This window comes from Saccopteryx leptura, chromosome 3 (assembly GCF_036850995.1).
Source record: "Saccopteryx leptura isolate mSacLep1 chromosome 3, mSacLep1_pri_phased_curated, whole genome shotgun sequence".
NCBI lineage: Eukaryota > Metazoa > Chordata > Mammalia > Chiroptera > Emballonuridae > Saccopteryx > Saccopteryx leptura.
Genome location: NC_089505.1, coordinates 297,075,805 through 297,095,616, shown reverse-complemented (window position 1 = coordinate 297,095,616; position 19,812 = coordinate 297,075,805). Strand labels below are relative to the sequence as shown.

Sequence of the window (19,812 nt, the reverse complement as noted above, 5' to 3'; positions counted from 1 at the left end):
AAGGACTTTTTTTTTCATGCCGCATCATGTAGTAAAGCATTGATTAAGAAGCAAAGATAAATTATTAGTGGAAAGTGGAAAAGGTTTCCTGAACATACAAAATCAACAAGAGGGCTGAAGAAACATGTGCGTCTTCTATATGAACATCCCCAAAAGATCAGTAATCATCTCCATGTAATTTTGAAAAAAGATAGTGATTTCTTTTGCTGGACAATATTTTTTAATTGAATTTATTGGGGTGACATTGGTTAATAAAATTATATAGGTTCCAGGTGTACTATCTATAATATATCTTCTAATATACTGTATTGTGTGTTCACCACCCCAAGTGACAACATTTTATTTTTATATTTTGTTCTTTGAAACTACAACCCAAACCCTTCGAGGAATTTTATTTTTTTTCTTAGAGAATTAAACACGCCAGACACAACCTGTGCTGTTTCTAGCCAATTCTGTCCTCACCAACCTCGTGGAATTTTGTTTGATTGTTAATCCGATCTTACTAGAACTCATCCCTCTAAAGAACTGGGCACATCTTTTGTGATAGCCAACATGTCCCTTTTTTGTTCAAGAAATAAAATATAATAAACCATCTCCTAGTTATCCACCTCAATGGCTGAATTTGTGTAGAGTCCGAAGTTTCAATGCACTGTCTAAAAATGTCAGCTAGCAGAATACAGATGGGAGTGCTGCTTCCCCATAATCCTACACACTCCAAGTTTATCTTTAATTTGTGGTTGTCATAAGTCTCTGCGAAAAGAATTTACTTGGATTTGACACAAAATGAACATTACTCTTTGAAAATGCATAGTTGGTAACTCCATACATTCACTCACTAATAGTAATGACCTTTGTAATAAGCACGCACTCACGTCCAAATGGTGGTGAAACTGTATTTCAGAAGATCTTTAAAAACTGGAGACCGTTGCCACATTGCTTTTGAATTAGCGCCCAAGTACAAGTTCAGCCACGGGAAGGTGAGCATCATACAGAAAAGACCTCTTTCTCTTCAGTCTGACTTTTCTCCTGTCCTTGCTCAGTGGGCACTAAAGAGCAATGCTTTCTCCCAACAGCATTCCCACTAACTACCCCGTTATAAATGCTTTAGACTTTCATGTCAATAGTTTAGATTTGGTGTGGAGAACAATTTGAAAGATGGCTTAATATTTTTACAAGTAGACTTTTTTTTTTTTTTTTTTTTTTTTTAACCTTATCACGGACCACGGGCAACAGAGGTTTTGTGATAACTGCTGTTTCTCTCACTCCCCAGCCCATCATTTGAGGAAGATTGACCCCAGGCCACTCAGCCTTTGATGACAGTCCTGAACCCTTTGGGATCTAGCAATTTCTTCTTATCCTGAGTTCTTCTTCTAAGTATATAGATTCTGATACACAAAATGCTTTGGAAACTACACTAGTGTGTGGTTATTCTAGAGAGCACATGTTTAAATGGCTGGCCACCATCCAACCATTAATTACAAAAATAGGAATTTTAGGGTATATTGTAGGAAAATATTGATAAATGGCATTTTTAAAATTTATTATTATTTTTTTACATATACCATCCACATTCCTGGGCTATTTATACCCAGGGCATTTTCAGTTATTGAAGTCACAAGTACAGTTGGGGGTCTTGAGCTCTTCCCTAAAAATCTAACTCTATTCTAAAGCTTCCTACCAGTGGTCAGGAGGCTCCCCAAACAGTTGGGAGACTTTGGAAGAAGAGATTTTTCTATCATCACAGGGCTTGGTCAAGTCACAGTCATTGATTTTCAATTAGCAGAGTCTCTAGGGGAAAAAATGTTTAAAGAGCAAAGCAAGGGTTTGTAACCTGCAGGAGGTGCCTCCTTATTTTGGGGTGGGTTGGGGTAGTTTCTAAGGAAGCTATACCATCGATCCTGTGTGTGGAGGGGTCATTCCAGCTCTGGCAGCAGCCACTGTCCCCAAAGTTCTTCCCCTTTCCTCTCTGTCCCTCCACCTGTGCTCAAAGCAGGGAGGGTGGGAGGCTACGTGGATGAGGAACAAGGACTTCACCATGTGAGCCGACTGGAGCTGTTGCTTTAGAGATCCCTGGAAATAAAATTAAACAATGATACCCTGGAGCAGGAGCTGCTTCCTCTTACATTAAAAAAAAATCAATTTCTTTGCTGTAAAATGTAGGCAGAGTTTGGGCCTGGGGCAATGAAGCTCTCTCCCTCCACCCTTCCTCTATTTGTGGTCCACGTGGAAGGGGCTGATGGGTAGGGAACTTGCGTGGGGCTTTGACTCAGAGTGAGAGGACTGGATATATCTGCCTGTCCTTTATCCACGACTTAGAGTCTTCTGCGATGAGTGTGGTGGGCTGAGTACTGACCGACCAGCCCGCTGAGTGAGGTCCTAAAACCGCTCAGACAGACGGTAATTCTTCCCCGGAAGAAGGGGTGGCCTCACGGCCCGAGCCTACCACACTAGTCACGATGACTTTTATCCCCTAGGACCTTGAAGAAGAGTGAGAAATCAGCAGCCCAGAAGCAACACGTTTAACCCGGGATTTTGAGAAGGGAACATACATAGTAACAGGTGGCCCCTGGTGGGGAGAGGTCAGAGGGACGTGTCACCAGTGAAGGCGAGGTAGCTGCCATGATGGGGGCTGTTTTCTGTCGCTCAAATCTCAACTTCTCCCGAGCACTGGTTTCCCTCTTTAGTTTGGGGTGCAGAGAGAATTCAGAAGAAAATAGAGGAGCAACTTTTTAATTTAGTTATTTATTATTTTCTTTAATGAAAAGGTAGCTCAGTTCTGTAATGACAACTCGCTTGCCTTCTCCAGGAGTTGCTACTTTGTACTTTCGTTAATATTCTGAATTAAAAATCTAGGAAACTGCCCCCTATGTGAATGTAGTCCATATGTCTGTCTGCTCCCTGCTTTCCAACGTTTGTGTTTGGCCCCTTGGTTCTCACGAAAGCCCTGCCTCGGCTGGCACCTGTGTTTGCCAACTGAAAGAAATCCAGAGGATTCTCACTTTGACGAAAAAAGCCTTACTAATATAGGTCTTCGTTTCATGAGACCACTCTGCCTTCAGATAGCGGGGGAAACCTGTAGTTAAGCAGGCTTGAGAATTCATTTTTAACATTTCATAATACAAACAAAGGCAATCTTTTCTATGGAAGGTGGTAGTTTGTTACAATAGTAGAGTATATTTAAAAACAAAGACTACTTTTTAAGCATTGAGTTCATGAGCTCCACCTTCTTTCAACATCTATCATTATCCCCCTTTTGGAAGGTGGCTTTCTTCTTGTTCTCTAAAGCTTGGGTTTCTCTAAGTCCTGGCAGGGACGGCATGGTGCCAACCACTGACAACGGGCTGCTTTTCCTACAGAGGAGAGACGCGTGCCCGCCCCACCCCCTCTCCCAGCACTGCGTTATTATTTTAGAAACATTTACCAAAAGTCCTGTTCATGACGTAGGTGGCAGGCCAGAATGGTTTAGCTCCCTGTGAATGGTTTTGCCCTGAACTCAAGATGTGAAACCTGGTGATCTGAGGAAGAAGGGTGGGATGCAATGCAATTCATTCAGGCGCTGGACCATCCTGGCACCCCTCACAGTGTGCAAAACCTCAGGCATCACTGTTTACATTGCATCTGCATTCACACATGACTTAATCAGATTCCCAGGGCTGTCCTACTTGGGGTTGACAGTACTTTTCGATGTAATCCTCACACAGGGTAAATCTGAGCTGTTTTAACATTTCCAGGCATCGGTTTATGTTTCCTTAGACAACAAATGCTGAATGTTAGCAGCAAAATCACTTCTTCCAAGGAGCCTAGACTGTTACTTGCGTTAACGAATCAACCCCTGTAACGATCACTTAGGCGGCTGGAACGTAGGGCTTGCAGAAGGCTGCTGCCCTGGGTTACATGTGGGGATGATTCATCCGCATCGGACAGCGGGAGTACACGGGCTTCTGACCTCTGCACTGAAAGACTGGGTTGGAAGCATGGGCCAACAGCATGGTGGGTCACTACTGAAAGACTGGGTTGGAAGCATGGGCCAACAGCATGGTGGGTCACTACTGAAAGACTGGGTTGGAAGCATGGGCCAACAGCATGGTGGGTCACTACTGAAAGACTGGGTTGGAAGCATGGGCCAACAGCATGGTGGGTCACTACTGAAAGACTGGGTTGGAAGCATGGGCCAACAGCATGGTGGGTCACTAGGTCTTCTCAGGTCTGGAGGATTTGTTTGGGAAGACTAAGGTCTGAGCTTTAATGAGCCCTTGCCCTTGAACTTGTAGGCAGGCATGAGGCTGACCGCCAGGTTCAGGACCATTCTGGGTTAGCCTTGGAGGTGGGTGCTGCTGACACTAAATATCCCTGTTCGCCACTGGGTCCCTAGGAAAGTCAAATAAACATGTTGTATCTGAAAGAGACAGACTTTACTATAAATGTGATTACACCAACACCATCAGGACTCTGGTGTGAGGTATGGTCTAATATCACTGAGTCCATTCAAACAAGGGAAACGTCTAATTTTTCCCCACATCACACTTACTCCTCTTTTTCTTGGTCCTCAGATAAAGGTGCTGAGGTTGTCTGTGTGGGAAAATTCCAATCTGAGGTAAGTTTTTAAGTGAGGATTTTGCCATCTTAGAGGTGAAACTACAGAGGCATTACCCTGGGCCTACATTGCACAAGGCAGGAGGGAGGGAGAGCCACGAGGGACTGGCTAAGGGGCTTGGCACATGGAGGGCACAGCAGCAAAGACAGTGCGGAAGTCAGGATGACAGTTATTCAGGGCTCTGGAGCGTGGCCTGAGCATGTCACCATGAAGCGGAGTGAGAGCTGGGCAACTGACCCTTCAGTACATTTCGATCAGAGGAAAAGTTAGTTTAAGGACATCATACGTATTTCTGTATGCAAGTCTTCCATGAGAATGCTTTCTGGGGAGAACTGACCTCTCTCTCTTCCTCAGTCCTGGTTGCCCAGACACAAGGTGTGTGTGGGTGGGGCTGATGGCCAGGGAATGTGGGCTCTGTGCTCTCTGAGAGCTGGGACTGACGGCCAAAGGCCACTTCTGCCCACATACAGGTTCTCTTTGGTCTGCACCATGTTAGCCACAGATCTGAGTTAGCTGTCCACACTTACATGTCAGGTGAAACCACATTTCCAAGTCAGAAGATCTAGCTGCCCCTGACCCAATTTCCACATGTTCTGATTGTCTACAGCTGCCTCCCCCCCCAATACAGAGGTGACGTGTTTTTCTTGTTCGCCACAACTGCCCATTCTCTAGTGGACGGACCCTGCCCCATCTTCTGTCTGATCTGAATTATTCATTCACAACCTGCCTGGCCCTTCTAAGGTACCTGCTCTGCACCACTGGGATACTTCTACCTACAGATGAAGTGAGACTCACTTGGTTCAAAACCATTCAGCAGTGAATCCTTTCTGGGAACTTTAACACCAACAGTGGAGATATTCCAGGGGAAGGGAGACAGAGATTTGCAGACTGGCTCACGTCACGGACCGGGAGGCGAGGCCGTACCCATCGTTCCCTGACTCCGTGCAGCTGTAGTTCACATGCATCCGGATTCTCAAGCCCACTTGAATGCGAGGTCTCAGTGAGCCCCTGACTGCCACCTCGGAGTCGCCCACTGGGTATAGAACCATTCCATCTCAGCTTTTCTTCTGATGTTATCTGCATTTTTGGCTCATTGGTCCAGCTTTTGAATAACTAAAATCTTAGAAAGAAAAGATACTTTTCTTGCTTTAACAGTGAGTGGCTAGGAAACAACCTTTATAGTGCTGTGCATGGTTCGGCGAAGCTCAGAATTATTTGTGCAGTTAATAAACTCTCCACAGGTCCCTTCCTCACTTCCCAGCCTGGGAACCCTGACTTGCCGATCGCAACCTGGCGTGTCTGTGAATTCTTCTTGTAAAAAAACAAAACAAAAGACCAGTCACTTTTCTGATAAGGAAATGAAAGTTATTTAGTGAGTGCTGAGAACAAAATTATTTTAAACACATCTGATCACCTAAGAATTCTACCTTTGGGCTTACAGTCTATGATTTTACAGATTTTCACCAAATGGTACTTACTAGCTAAATGCAGGCTTGTGGTTCTGGGTGGTTGATTGGTAAGTCCGTCTTTGTGGCAGAATCTATCATTTTATACTAAAAAATTTACAAGAATATTTCTCCCATTTGCCTATAAGTCTATCTATTAACCTTTTTTTTTTTTTTTTTAAGATTTAAGAAACACAGGATGATTCTTAAAGCATCTTTCCCCCCCACCATACTTTGGAAACACACTGTTCACGATAAAAGAAGTTCCTGTTGCCACCTGATCTACATACATTTCTACTGCCAACGGTAGAGGGTTAACTGAAAAGTGTGTATCAAAACACTTGCTTAGAAGAGGGAGAGCCCTTTGGGGAGCAGGAATTGCTTAGAATACGAACACTTCCTGTCCTGTAAAACACTGCATTTTAAAAAATAAGCTACAATGTATAAAAACCAAGGTCATTTCCCACAAAATGTTCATGTTCCATGTGATTACAAAACACTGCATCTTGTAAAATATCTCCAGTTCTGTTGGCTTGAGTCGTTTGACGAATGCTGATTATAAAAGTGGTATGCCTCTCAGAATTGTAGACATCCAAGCAGTGTGTTCCTTGTCTTACTTGGAAAAGGAAGTTATACTTGTTATTGTACTTTAGCTTACATTTTGACATAACACGTTACCATTGTGATTCTCAGACCCAAAATAGAAGTTATAAAATATGAGATTGTCTTCCAAAAAAACAAAAAAACCCCACTATTTACAAATCAGGACCAGAAGTAAATGTCCCACTGCGGTTGCTGGTCCTATGATAGATACATCTGGTAAAGCATCTAGACCAGAGATGTTCAATCAGTGTGCCACAAAAAATGTCAAAACATGCAATACCTGACGGCTTAGTCAGGGGCACTGGCCGTTTTTCCCCTTAGATTGTCAAATTTAAAATGACAACAGACAACACAACAATAGGTATACAGTGTGAGTGAGTCAAAATTATACCTATTTTTTTTTTTGTCAGACCAGCAAAAAAATCTATTTTTTGTTGTGTTGCAGAATTTGAGTAATTAGATCACCTGTGCCATGAGATGAAAGAGGTTGGAAATCACTGGTCTAGACCATTGGATTCTGGCTATTTTCAAAGTCAGTTGCAATTAGATACGTTTTATATTTTCTTATTGGATCAGTGATACAATTGGTGCCCCGAAGTGCTACTCTCATTTTAATTTCTGTGGTCTGGCTATAGTAGTACGATGGAAAAGGACATCAGCAAACTGTTCCCATAGGAGGGACCCCACAGGCACCTGGAGCAGGGAGAGCGTGTGTGCGGCTGGGATGTTTTTTTCCCCTCAGAGAAACGGGATTTTTAGTTGCCCCGTGTGCCCGGGGCATTCTCCAAAAGTGATCCACACCCACGCATGTATCCACGACCCCTGCCCTCTTTCCACCCGTCCGTGCACACATACTCTTCCTCGCGCCAACCCAGGTGAGTGCTACAGTTGACGAGGTCGAGAGAAATTCGACAGGGTCATGAGAAAAAGCAGCACCTTGTCCAGAAGGATCCATGGAAGTTTGCTCCTTAACTGACGATCACAGCGAAGTGGACGGCTTGGACAACTCTTCCCTCCGGGCTTCCATTCGGAGCTGAGCGAGCCATCTCCCCCCCCCGGCTGAGAGAAAGAAAGGCCAAGGCCACAGAGTCACAGTTACATCCCAGAAAAGCCATCCACGAGCCTGTGGGCAGCCACAGAGGAGCAGTGCTTTGCACGGGGTGGCCCAGCCTCAACAGGCCGGTCCTGCATGCTTTGTGTACATTTGTCTTGAAATGATGTGCTCCTTAAAAACAAAACAGAACGACTTTTCCCACCAGAAGACTCTAGCGACGTCTCTCTAGTCTTTAAGCCCCTCCAGCCCTACTTTTCAGAGACCCTTTAAACTTTCCCTGAGGAAGTGACTGTTAGTTATAGTAGTTTGCTTCTATTCTCAAGGTAGTCTGCCCTAAACACACAAGCGTGGCCACTTCTCTCTAAACATTCTCAAGTGAAAGCTGCGCTTCTGTTTCCCAACGATGTCAGTGGAAAGAGCTACGGGCTCCTTCCCCGGGTGTGCACACCTGGCTGGTCAGGGTGCTCTCTGCAGGTGGCCGCTCCCTCAGAGGGGCCCCGGGTACCGCCAGTGGCTGACCAGGACTCAGGTGAGGGAGCAGGGTGCCCACGGCCTCTTGCGTTTCCTCTCAGGCCTCCAACCCTGGGGCTGCTCTTCTCCACGTTGTCACACCGCCTCCCTAGACTTGGGTGCATGTCCTTTGGGAAGGACCTGAGACTTCTCCTGCCCGGTGGCCTCTCTTTCTGTGCGGCTACCTGGAGAATGCCTGTCCACCGCTAAGAAATGCCTTCTTCGGAGAGAGATGAGAAAACTTTTCTGAAGGAAGGGGCATCAAGGGAGAGAAACATCAAGGCCACGATGAGCCTTATTTAGAAATATTCTGGGGCCAGAATCCGCTGTATTGCACTCCTTCCGCACAGACAGCCCCTCCGGTCCCCGCCGTGGGACGGGGCTCTGGTTCAGCAGCCGGCACGCCATGGGATACCCCTTCCCACCACCTCCCTCCTCCCTCTGCCAAGTGAGGACATTGAAGAACATGGAACCCTGAAGATGGCAAACACAAATGTCGGGCTTAATTTGGCACTTTGTTTCACTCCAAAGTATAACAAAATAGGTCTGCGTTTTTAAAATTGAGCTTTTTACAGTGTTGTATATTGCAATTCATAGCTCTCTGGGTGGCCTGCAAGAGACTGAATCCGTTTTATCAAGGCTGACCAGGCAAAGCATGGTGGTCCCCGAGTGACCACATGCGTTGGTCCAGGGAAGGGGTGTCCATGTATGCAGGGAGGTACGGAGGGTCTGGCACGCCTGGCTGGCAGCAAGGATCCCCCAGGTGAGCGGGAGACTTGGGAGGGTGTGTGTAAAGAAGGTGTTAGAAGGGTTAAGAGCTCCCAGGGACGGGCACATGGCTCTACCTCCTGGCTATACCTGCGCATTGGCTAAATTCCAGGTAAGGGCTGAGCTTGGCTCGGTCAGGTAGAGCTCAGAGCTGCTCATGTCCTGCGTCTCCCCAGGAGAGCCATGAGCCTGTTCCAGGGCAAATCCACGGCCAAGGTCTCTCCCTCTTTGTGTCCCAAAGTTCTGTGTGCATGGGAGAGGGGAGGTGGATTAGCCCCTCATCACTTTAATCATTTTAGATTAGTGACTTACTCCCACTTAAGTACGGGGTGAACTTGCTGGAAGGGCTGACCAGCCTTGGGCTTGCTGGACACCCACCCCACCCCCAGCTCAGGCCCCTGCAGCAGGCCAGACGCCACCTCACAGCAGAGGTGCTCCCAGGCGAAGCGGCGGGTCCCTGGGGGGCAGGGGAGACGGGAGGGCAGAGGAGACAACAACACTTCTGCACTTTTTTTTAAAAAGTGCCCTTTCTTGGCTGAACACGTTAATGCTAATCACACACTGTGGCCCAGGCCATGGTGACTGCCAAGGGGCCCTGGGGACATGTGGGCTCGGATGAGCTCCTTTTCTGCTTTCTCAAAATCAGTGTTTTTAAAGAAAAAAAAATAGATGGAGGAGGAAAACAGGATTTTTTTTTTCTAAGAAATAATGTTTAAAAAAGTCATAGGAGAGTTTTAAAAAAATCAAATTACCAAAATATAAGAATGTAGACGGTGGATATTACACTGTGGAAGGTCGCTTATATATATAAAAGAATATCTGTTATTACTAGATGATTTTCTACTCTTTAAAAAAAAGGTGTATGTACAATCTCTAGACATATATTAAACTTTCTTCTGTGCAATTTCCCTTAACATTCCTATGGCTGATCCTAGGCTCCTGTCGCACAGTGCATCCTGTAAGGTGCTCGTACCTTTTTGCATAGGTCTAGGAGAAACACCTCTTAGGCAGGGCCGTCAAGAGGAGGGTAGGAGTTTACAAGGGCTTCACAACTCTTCCTCTCTTCCCAGACCACTGCCACCAAAACCAACCAACCCACCAACCAACGCACCAACCCACCCACGCCCCCACAGGTTAGAAAGCCCGACGAACGGGTCGCAGCACAAGCCCTGCCCCTCTCAGGGGAGAGCATCCTGTACCGACACGCCTTTTCCTTTGGATGTTCTCTATGTTCCCTTCCGAGCCAGTTCTTAACAAACAGTTCCTCTATGTTTATAAGGAAAAATAAAGGTCTGGATATTCCTTGTACGCACACAATGTTTCGATCGTGCACGAACCTGTCTCCCACACATGCTTCAGCATTGAACCAGCCACGGGGCGCTCAGGATGGAGGTGGGTCTGTTGACCTCATGTGGCTTTTTGAACGGATGGGGACATGGAGGCTGTGCCCGGCTGTCTACAGCAAACCTGCAGGGGCCGGTGGAGCTCTCGACCCCTTCTCAGACCAGGCAGCGTGGAGTTTTGAGGGAAAAGTCTGATGACCCACAGACCTGGCAATGACTTTGCCAGACAAGCAGTGACACAGAGGTCCTAGCTGCGGTTTGTGTCACATCCCTGAAAGAAGCATCAGGCTTACCCGGACGACTCCATGCACCAGTTTTGGATCGAGCTGAGCGGGCAGAGGAGGAGCTTCTTGAGAAAGGGCTCCTCACAGCTCCCAGGAAGACATCTTGGCGCTTCCCATTGCTGATGGCCAGACGTCCTGAGTTCCGCCTGGACTGGAAGTCTGCTGGTGATGCCATCGTCAGTGTCTTTTCAAGTGTCCGTCAGCGGGGGCCCTCTGGGCCTACAGCTTTACCACTTTGGGGAACATTCTTCAAAACAAAACAAACAAGAAAGACATGGAAGAGATACCCAGCCTGCTGCCCTAAGAAGTAACATGGAAAACCGGAAAGACTATTCACATGAAGGTGGGTATTGTTCTTTGTACAAATGCTACAGAAGCACACATAGCTTTTTTGTGTGTGTCACATAAAATAAAATAAAATAACCCCCCCCCAAACCAGAAACAGCATTTTTAAGAAAGCTTATCAAAATATGCCTCCTTTCTAGGTAAAATGGGCTTTTTTACCCATTGTGTGTAGGTTTTCTGACCTACACACACAGCAAAAGAAGTTGACTTCCTTTCCCCATATGTGAAAACTAGTTACAGCTGCCCCAGGCGGACTCAGAGCAGTCCAGTTTCCATGCGACCTTTTCTTTCTTTCTTTCTTTCTTTTTTTTTTTGCTGCAATTCCACCAAGTTTCCTGGAAGTGCTTTTTCTGGGCTTCAGGTGTGTTTTATTCAGAAGGAAGGGCGCTTTCCAAAAGCTGCTCTGGCAGGAAGTGAGGGTGGGGCACCCCATGGCCATGACCATGGCCCCTCAATCCAGGAAGCGCTGACACGCCTTCTTCCAGCGGCAGGCCGTGCACCACAGGTCCCGGTTCTCCATCCCGTACACCTTCCGGCACTTCTTGCCCTCTCCCCGAGGCTTCCTGTGGACGGGGAGCACAGCGTGGTCAGCCGGAAGAATGCAGTGGGCCTCCCACAGAGGGCTCACCATCCCACGAAAGACGGGGACAAGAAGTGAGGAGACATGGCAGGTCCTCTCCAGAGCAGGATGATTTTGTGGCCACTGCCAGGGCTGTTACGTTGGCCTCTCTCTCTCTCTCTCTCTCTCTCTCTCTCTAAGTGAGAGGAGGGGAGGTAGAGGGACAGATCCCTGCATGCGCCCTGACTGGAATTTACCGTGGCAACCCCTGTCTGGGGCTGATGCTTGAATCAACCGAGCTGTCCTCAGTGCCTGAGGCCAATGCCCAGACCAGTTGAGCCACTGGCTACGAGAGGGGTAAGGGAGAGAACGGGTAGCAGGGGGGGGGAGGGGGAGGAGGGAGAATCAGACAGTCGCTTTTCCTGTGTGCCCTGACTGGGGATTGGACCTGAGATGTCCATATGCTGGGCTGACATTCTATCCACTGAGCAAACCGGCCAGGCCTGGCTTCTCTAACTCTTAAGCTTCTATCTGTCCACTTGTGGACACCACCACTGGCCTTCCGCGTAACACTGAGTTGAACATGCACACGTGAGAACCACCAATAGAGAGTGTCACTCCTTCAAGATTTTAAGAATGCACTTTTTCATGCTGTCTCATTTCTCAAAGGTCTTGAATTGGAGTAGAAATTCTCTTGTAGTTAATTTAATACAGGGGTTAATGCAACATGGCATTCTGTAGTCACTATGGCCTGTTCTGAAGAAAAACTTACTGTGAACTGTTACAACAGAAAAAAAACAACACGTTTTCACTCACAGTTAATGAGTAGGGAAACCCACGCGAACAAAAGACAGTGTGTCTCATCCATGACAGGGAGATTTTATGACAGAGGGTCTATCTGGTTTCCCTTTTTCTCGCGGTTCTACTTCTCAGCTAATCCCCTTGAGACGAGGAGTTTAATGCAGTCCTACCTTAGGCTGACCGTCCCTCTGGGCGGGGAGGACAGGACCGTGTGGCTGTGCTGTCTCTGCTCTCCTGTGCCCGCAGGATGGTGATGTGTCGGAGACACCTGGGGAGGACATGGAAAACAGAGCTGTCGGGACAGGTTCTCTGTGCCACCCCTTTACTGAGGCTTTGCGATGTGGGCAGCGGTCCTTGAACATTACACAGGGAGGCTAAGTGCTTCCTTCACGGAAATGACATGTGAAAACGGATGGGGTGATGCTCCCGGCGAAATTTAAACGTAACTCCAACAGAAAAGACACAGTGACAATTACTGGTAAAACCTTTAAAATCTTCATGACTTCACATCTCTGCACTCAATTGACCCACAGTAATCCATTTTCATTTGAATATTATTTTAAACTTTAAAAGAGATTCCCATTCTAAACCTCATGATCTCACCTTTGAAGAAGAAATAAAAAGCTAGCGAGGTTAAGAGCATCACCTCAACTTATGCAGCTCGTCTGTGGCCACAACCCCACGTGGCCCTTCTCTTTGCCCTGTCATTCACAGCCACTGAATGAATGGCAACTTGCACAAGACACCCACAAAGCAACAAAGCCCTTCTGGGGTCTGAATGGGAAAGGGGAAGAAGCCAGGAGCCCAAGCGAATCAAGGACGAATGTTGCCCACGTAGTGATAACTGCACATTGCTGAGTTCAGGCTGGCTGACAGAAGCTGTGAGCCCATGTGATGCTATTGTTCCCATTCTATAGATGAGGAAACCAAAGCATAGGGAGTTAAATAAGGAGTCTGATGTCACGGCCCTTGTTCTAGAGCGGGGGTCCCCAAACTACGGCCTGCGGGCCACATGAGGCTCTCTGAGGCCATTTATCCAGCCCCTGCCATACTTCCGAAAGGGGCACCTCTTTCATTGGTGGTCAGTGAGAGGAGCATAGTTCCCATTGAAATACTGGTCAGTTTGTTGATTTAAATTTACTTGTCCTTTATTTTAAATATTGTATTTGTTCCTGTTTTGTTTTTTTACTTTAAAATAAGATATGTGCAGTGTGCATAAGGATTTGTACAGTTTTTTTTTTTATAGTCCAGCCCTCCAACGGTCTGAGGGACAGTGAACTGGCCCCCTGTGTAAAAAGTTTGAGGACCCCTGTTCTAGAGGGTGGGGCTGTCCTGAGCTCTCCCTCCTTACGCTGCTGCCTCCAGCGGTAACAATAGTAGGGCCCCTTCTGTTCTTTGTAGGGTTCTCACTTAGTCTCTTTGCCTTCTCTGCCCTTTTAACACTAAATATCTTCCCAGCTCCTGGAATTCTCAAAAGCTGCCCCAAACTAATTTTCATAACAAATGTTTCAAGTAAGTATAGAATCTTTCCACTATAGAAGAGCAGACATTGAATACATTTACAAACATAACCAACATGGCCACAGAAATATCATTACCAATTAACCGTCAAGGGGACATTCCCAAGACAACTTTACAGAACCAATTTTCTCTATCCTAGACTAGTATGTTTAATTTTCCTTCAATGCAAAGGAGTGTATGTATAACACATCATTGTTATTTCCCCAGACATTGATTTACAAAAGATTAAACAAGTAACAAAAACTAACAGTTTAAACCACGGTTGCTGTGACTCTGAATTAGCCTGTACCCCTAGTCTTTCTTTTTTTAAAGTTGGGTGCCGGGATGCATTTGGTATGGGTAGATATAGAGGTTCTTCCAGAAGCACAGTCCTCCTCTTCCCCCTATTCCTGCCCCCCCCCCCCGCCCCGACTAGGGTGCATAACAGCAAACCAGAGGGAATGAGGGCTCCAGCTCACGGTGGCTGAGATCTAGAATGATATTCTAGACCAGCGGTTCTCAACCTGTGGGTCGCGACCCCAAAGGGGGTCGAACAACCAAAACACAGGGATCGCCTAAAGCCATCGGAAAAACATATTTTATTTAAAAATGTATTGTATAATAAATATGTATTTTCCGATGGCTTTAGGAACCCCGGTGTTTTGGTCGTTCGACCCCTGCTGGGGTCGCGACTCACAGGTTGAGAACCGCTGGCACAGACCCTCTGGATTGTTTTAAGTGATCAGGATGATAGAAAAATTTTAAAATGACTGAACTTGCAGAATCCCAAAATACCTTCTTATTAGTCAGGGAACCGGAAAAGTTTAGGTGACACAGCTCTATTTCCATCAGCCCAAGACCCTGTGGAAGGGTCTACATGTGGCAAAATTGTCACACACACACCCCCCCTCCTTTCGTGTGGGGTGATATGAGATGACAGAACACTCTTCATCCGGCAGATCTTTAATAAGCACTGACTATGCACAAGGCACTGCTGTAGGCTGTGGGGGAACAGCCCCAAACAAACCAAGTCTCTGCCCCACGGAGTACGCGTTCTCGTGGGGAGAGAGTCGGTACACACCAAGCACTACGAGGCAGCATGATGGGAGGGCAGCACATTTATTTATCCAAGGTGGTGAGAGAAGACCCCCGGAGGAGGCTCCCTCTCATCTCCAGGGCAGCCCAGAGAGAGAAGGGCAGTGACAGAGGACTAAGGGGCAGAGTGCCCCGGGGGCCAGAGGATGCTGTGTGGGGGCGGAGGGCAGGAGGTCGGGGGGCGTCAGGCCCAGGTCCTGCCTTGTCGCTGTGATGAGGAATTCCATGTTACTCTAAGGGCAAAGGAAGCCACCAGAGAGTTTTAAGAAAGTGAGACATCTGAGAAATGCTTCGGGAGTGGCTTGGTGACAGCGGCCGGGAGCCCCGCGGACAGCTCAGACTGTTTGCAGTGTTGGGGTAGGAACTTACTGGTGATCCCGGTGAGGGGGTGGTCGGGGTGGCGAGGGGGGGCTGGGCCCGTGTCTGTTAGAGGCTTGCTGATAGATGGTTAACAGGGACAAAAACACAAACACGAATCTTTAGATAAAGCGATGACGAATCAGGAAGTATCAAGGATGAATCCTCATTTCGGGCCTGAGAGGTCGGAGGGGTGCTGATACCACTTACAGAAATGGGATAACAGGTTTAGGGGTGGAGAGAGGACCAGGCATTTGAAAATCCCAAGAACACAGTTTGAGGAACGTGGACCTTCTGCTGCAATAACCCTTCTCTACAGACTATTCCTGCTAACGGCTTTCTCAGCTCTGCAGCTGAGGGCCTGCGTGCTCCGTGTGCAGTCCAGTTCCTGTGCAGCCGCCTGGTGTCCACAGGGCGCAGCAGAAGCCAGCGCTAACTGCACAGGCCGCGTGTGGCTCACGCACAAGGGAGCATCCTTACGCCCCAGCTTTTGAGCTGCCCTTGAGACAAAACAGCAACTCAACCGTGTTTCAGCTTCTCGTTTCAGTTGGGGCTAAGAGTGGGGAAGTCAAGGAGACCGGCACAGGGAACCAGCACGGACTCAGCACTTGGACATGGGCAAGACTGGCTGCCAGGGTATGTGCAATCTCCTTTAGTCCCCACAAAACCCCTGCAACATGGAAGGGCTGTTACTTGCGTTTTGCAGGTAGGATAAAGTGAGCTTTAAGCACGGAAGTGGCCTGAGCAGCCTCCCAGAGTTAAGAGCAGCAGTAATTGAATAAGAGCTTGTTCGATGAATTACCTTCCACGTGTCCCCTAACTAAATCTTCGCCACACTCCTAAGATAAGTAGAACCATCATTTCATTTCATAGGTGAGGAAGTGGAGACGTTTAGTTGCCAAGGCCACAGTTAGTCACTGAGAGACCCAGGATTTGAACACAGCTGTCTCGTGCCAGCTGGCCTTGGGACTCCATTCAGAGTGACGTCCACGCCCAGCTCTTTCTCCTCTTCCATCAAGGGGAACAATGTGTGCCCCAAATAAAGCCCAGCAAAGCACTCTTTTGTCTATTTTCTCCAAAGGCCTCCACTTTTCAATTTTTGTTTTGTATCTTATCCATTTTTAAATTTTATTTTGGGGCATGTTTTATAAAATATATAATATGCTTATAGAGTACAATATGGTATTCTTTCTTTCTTTTTTTTTTGACAGAGACATAAAGAGAGACAGAGAAAAGGACAGATAGAGACAGAGAGACAGGAAGGGAGAGAGTTGAGAAGCATCAATTCTTTGTTGTGGCATCTTAATTGTTTATTGATTGCTTTCTCATATGTGCTTTGACCGGGGGCTACAGCAGAGCGAGTGACCCCTTGTTCAAGTCAGTGACCTTGGACTCAAGCCAGCGACCTTGGGCTTCAAGCTAGCAACCATGGGGTCATGTCCATGAACCTACGCTCAAGCCAGAGACCTCAGGGTTTCAAAACTGGGTCTTCTGCATCTCAATATGATGCTCTATCCATTGCACCACCATCTGGTCAGGCTATATGGTATTATTTCTAAAAAATAAGTGAAGTTATTGGGTGATACACCTGTCATTTGTCCACTAGTTAGGTGCGACCTCAGAATTGTGTAAAGCACCCTAGATACACTATGCAAAGGTCATGGCTAATCCCCCGCATGTGGAGGAAATGTGTGTCCTATGAGTCACTCCCACAGAGGGGGATCACCTCCTCTGACCCCTGTGTGGCGGCCGGGAGACATGTCACAGGGACCACGGGGGCAAGTGCCCGCCATGCCAGTGCCAGGCTGTGCCAGAGCTGAGGTTCCTGTGTAACAGAGGCCCCATGACTGGCAAGAGGGCACAGTGTGGACGCCAGAGTTGGCAATCTGCATCTGAGCCACATGCCCGAGCAGCAGTGAGGGACTTGTGTCTTCCTGTAAGCGAGTTGGAGACATTTTTTTCCGTTGTGATTTTCTACCTCTCAAAGGGGATGAAAAAAGACCCTTGGGTTTAACCTCTTGTAACACCCTATTTTGAATTCTTTCTCTAGGTGTTAAACAAACAAACAAACAAACAAACAAAACAAACAAAAAACAAAGCCAGCTAAGTCACCACCAAGCAAGCACGGCTATTTCTGATTGGGAGACCCTCCTGTGCTGAAGCCTCTAGGACCGGCTCTGAGACAGCAGGCAGCTTCATCCCTGCTTGCTTGCAAGGGGCCTTTTATGAACTCAATGTGTTTCCCCAAATCTATATGCCGAAGCCCAAATTCCCAGTGTGGTTGTATTTGTAGACGAGGCCTTTAAAGAAGTAATTAAGGATAAATGAGGCCCAAAGGGTGGGGCCCTGATCCACTAGGATTACAGTCCTTTGAGGAAAAGACACCCAAGGGCTTTCTCTCCATTTCCCCCCATGCGAGGACACAGCCAGAAGGAGCCCTCTGCAGCCAGGAAAGCCCGTCACAGGGATGCATCGGCTAGCACCTGGGCCTGGGACTGCCGGCCCCCAGAACTGCGAGGACATAAACTTCAGTTAGGTAAGGCTAGCACCTTGGCCTGGGACCGCCAGCCCCCAGAACTGCGAGGACATAAACTTCAGTTAGGCAAGCCCCCAGTCTACGGTAGTCTGTTACGGCAGTTGAAGCGGACTGATGCATCATGAAAAGACAGAGAAAAGAATGGAGATAATGAGAGGAAAAGACGGGTGGGAAAAACAGGCCAAAGAAAGCTATAATTAATGAAGGTCTTCTCCCCACCCCTGTGCCCACAGCCTTGGGCTAGAAAAGACAGAACTCCCCATGACCTTTGCAAATATGCAGACTGGCTTTCTCCCTCCACATCTCCAGGAAGAGGCCTCACCCAGGGAGCTTATTAAAGCCCAACCTCCAGGAAGTCTGGCCTCAGCAAATGAATAAGTAAAATCCTGCCCTCAGAAGGAGGTTATCTGCAGGCTTCTCCAGGAGGTGTCCAAAAGCTGCCCCTCTCCCAACCCAGGCAGCCATGATTCTCAAATCGGGAAGCCATCTTAAATGGGGCCCATCACCCCAGGGTGTTTGTTTTGGAGTACAAACACAAATGTATTCTTTTTTTTTTTTTTTAATTATTTATTTATTTATTCATTTTTTAGAGAGGAGAAGGAGAGAGAGAGAGAGAGAGAGAGAGAGAGAGGAGAGAGAGAGAGAGAGAAGGGGAGGAGGAGCTGGAAGCATCAACTCCCATATGTGCCTTGACCAGGCAAGCCCAGGGTTTCGAACTGGCGACCTCAGCATTCCAGGTCGATGCTTTATCCACTGCGCCACCACAGGTCAGGCCACAAATGTATTCTTAAAGAGCATTTTACAAAATGTCAACTGCTCTATTCTTCAGCGTAGACATAGGTGAGGCCCTGACTCACACCGATTCACTATCATTTAAAACGTGGAAAGCCTGTCTGAAAACGCTATTACACTAAATCGGAAGGTAGGAATTCACATGTTCTGTTCTTCTTTTTGCTGTTGTTGTTCTGAGAGGGGCAGGGAGAGAGAGAGAGAGACAGGAACACTGACCTGCTCCTGTAAGTGCCCTGGCCAGGGAATCGAACTGGCAACCTCTGTGCTCTGGACCACACTCCAACCAACCGAGCCATCCAGCCAGGGCCTAATTTCTTTTTTCTTTCTTTCTTTTTTTTTTTTTAGTGACAGAGAGAGGAAGGGAGAAAGAGGGGAGGGGAAAAGGGAAGCATTCATTTGTTGTTCCTCCTGGTCCTGCATTCATTGGTCCTGTGTGTGCTCTGACCAGGATCGAACCTGCAACCTTGTCATTTCAGGACAATAGTCTTAACTGACTGAGCTAACTGGCTAGGGCTGGAATTCGTATGTTCTTACATTCAACCTGACTCCCCGTCTTCCAGGGGCCGGAAAGTATTCCTGCGGAAACAGGGACAGTGGCTGGTGTCCTGGGTGGCAGTGTCATGCCCCTGTGCTTGGGTGCCAGGCCCTGGGGGGACCCAGCCCTGGAGAAGGAGATGGACAGCACACACCAACCCTGGCTTGTGAAACACTGGTAGAGAGTAGAACAGACGAAAAGCATTTTTAGTGGTACGCCTTCCGGTCTTCTATTCTAGACTAAAACAGAAACCTTGGAAAATAGCGCCCGCCTGCCCTCACTTTTGCTTCCCAATAGGAATGGCAAGTTGACTGCTAACACTCTCCAGCTTTGGCTGAACTGGACCACACAGCCAGGCACACTGGGCATTCTCTGGTGAGAGAATAAACTGACGGCTCACATGGGGGGCTAGGGGGAGACCCTGTTAACCCAGACATTCTGTGTACTTTCTGTCCAAGTTCTAGTCTAGAGAATCCCTGAACCGACAGGCAGTGAACGTAGGAACTCTGAAAACCTGGGGCACTGAGGTGAGGATAGAGAGGTATACCATGTCCACAGCAGAATTTAAAATTTTGATGTCAGAAAACAAACAGGTACCCAGCTGGTCTCCTGCTGTGTTAGACGTTGAGGAACTTTGGAGAACACACCATTCCGAGCGATTTCTCCACCCACTAAGCTTGTTTTCACAAGA

The 19,812-nt window shown here is 47.4% G+C and overlaps 1 protein-coding gene across 3 annotated transcripts in view; it reads right to left on the bottom strand.

The window, feature by feature from the left end:
* Positions 1–1,166: 1,166 nt before the first annotated feature.
* The window catches only part of ZNF704 (zinc finger protein 704), a 158,262-nt gene continuing 139,616 nt past the window's right edge, over positions 1,167–19,812 (bottom strand). For 2 of the 3 annotated variants that reach the window (XM_066378824.1, XM_066378825.1), the window contains 2 exons: positions 12,477–12,574; positions 11,125–11,509 (listed from right to left, as the gene is read on the bottom strand). In XM_066378824.1, coding sequence (XP_066234921.1) covers positions 11,398–11,509; positions 12,477–12,574 — 210 coding nt within the window. In that variant the 3' untranslated portion in view covers positions 11,125–11,397. Of the gene's footprint in view, positions 10,849–11,124; positions 11,510–12,476; positions 12,575–19,812 lie in introns of those variants that run through there. The other variant, XR_010750471.1, reaches the window with a different exon arrangement.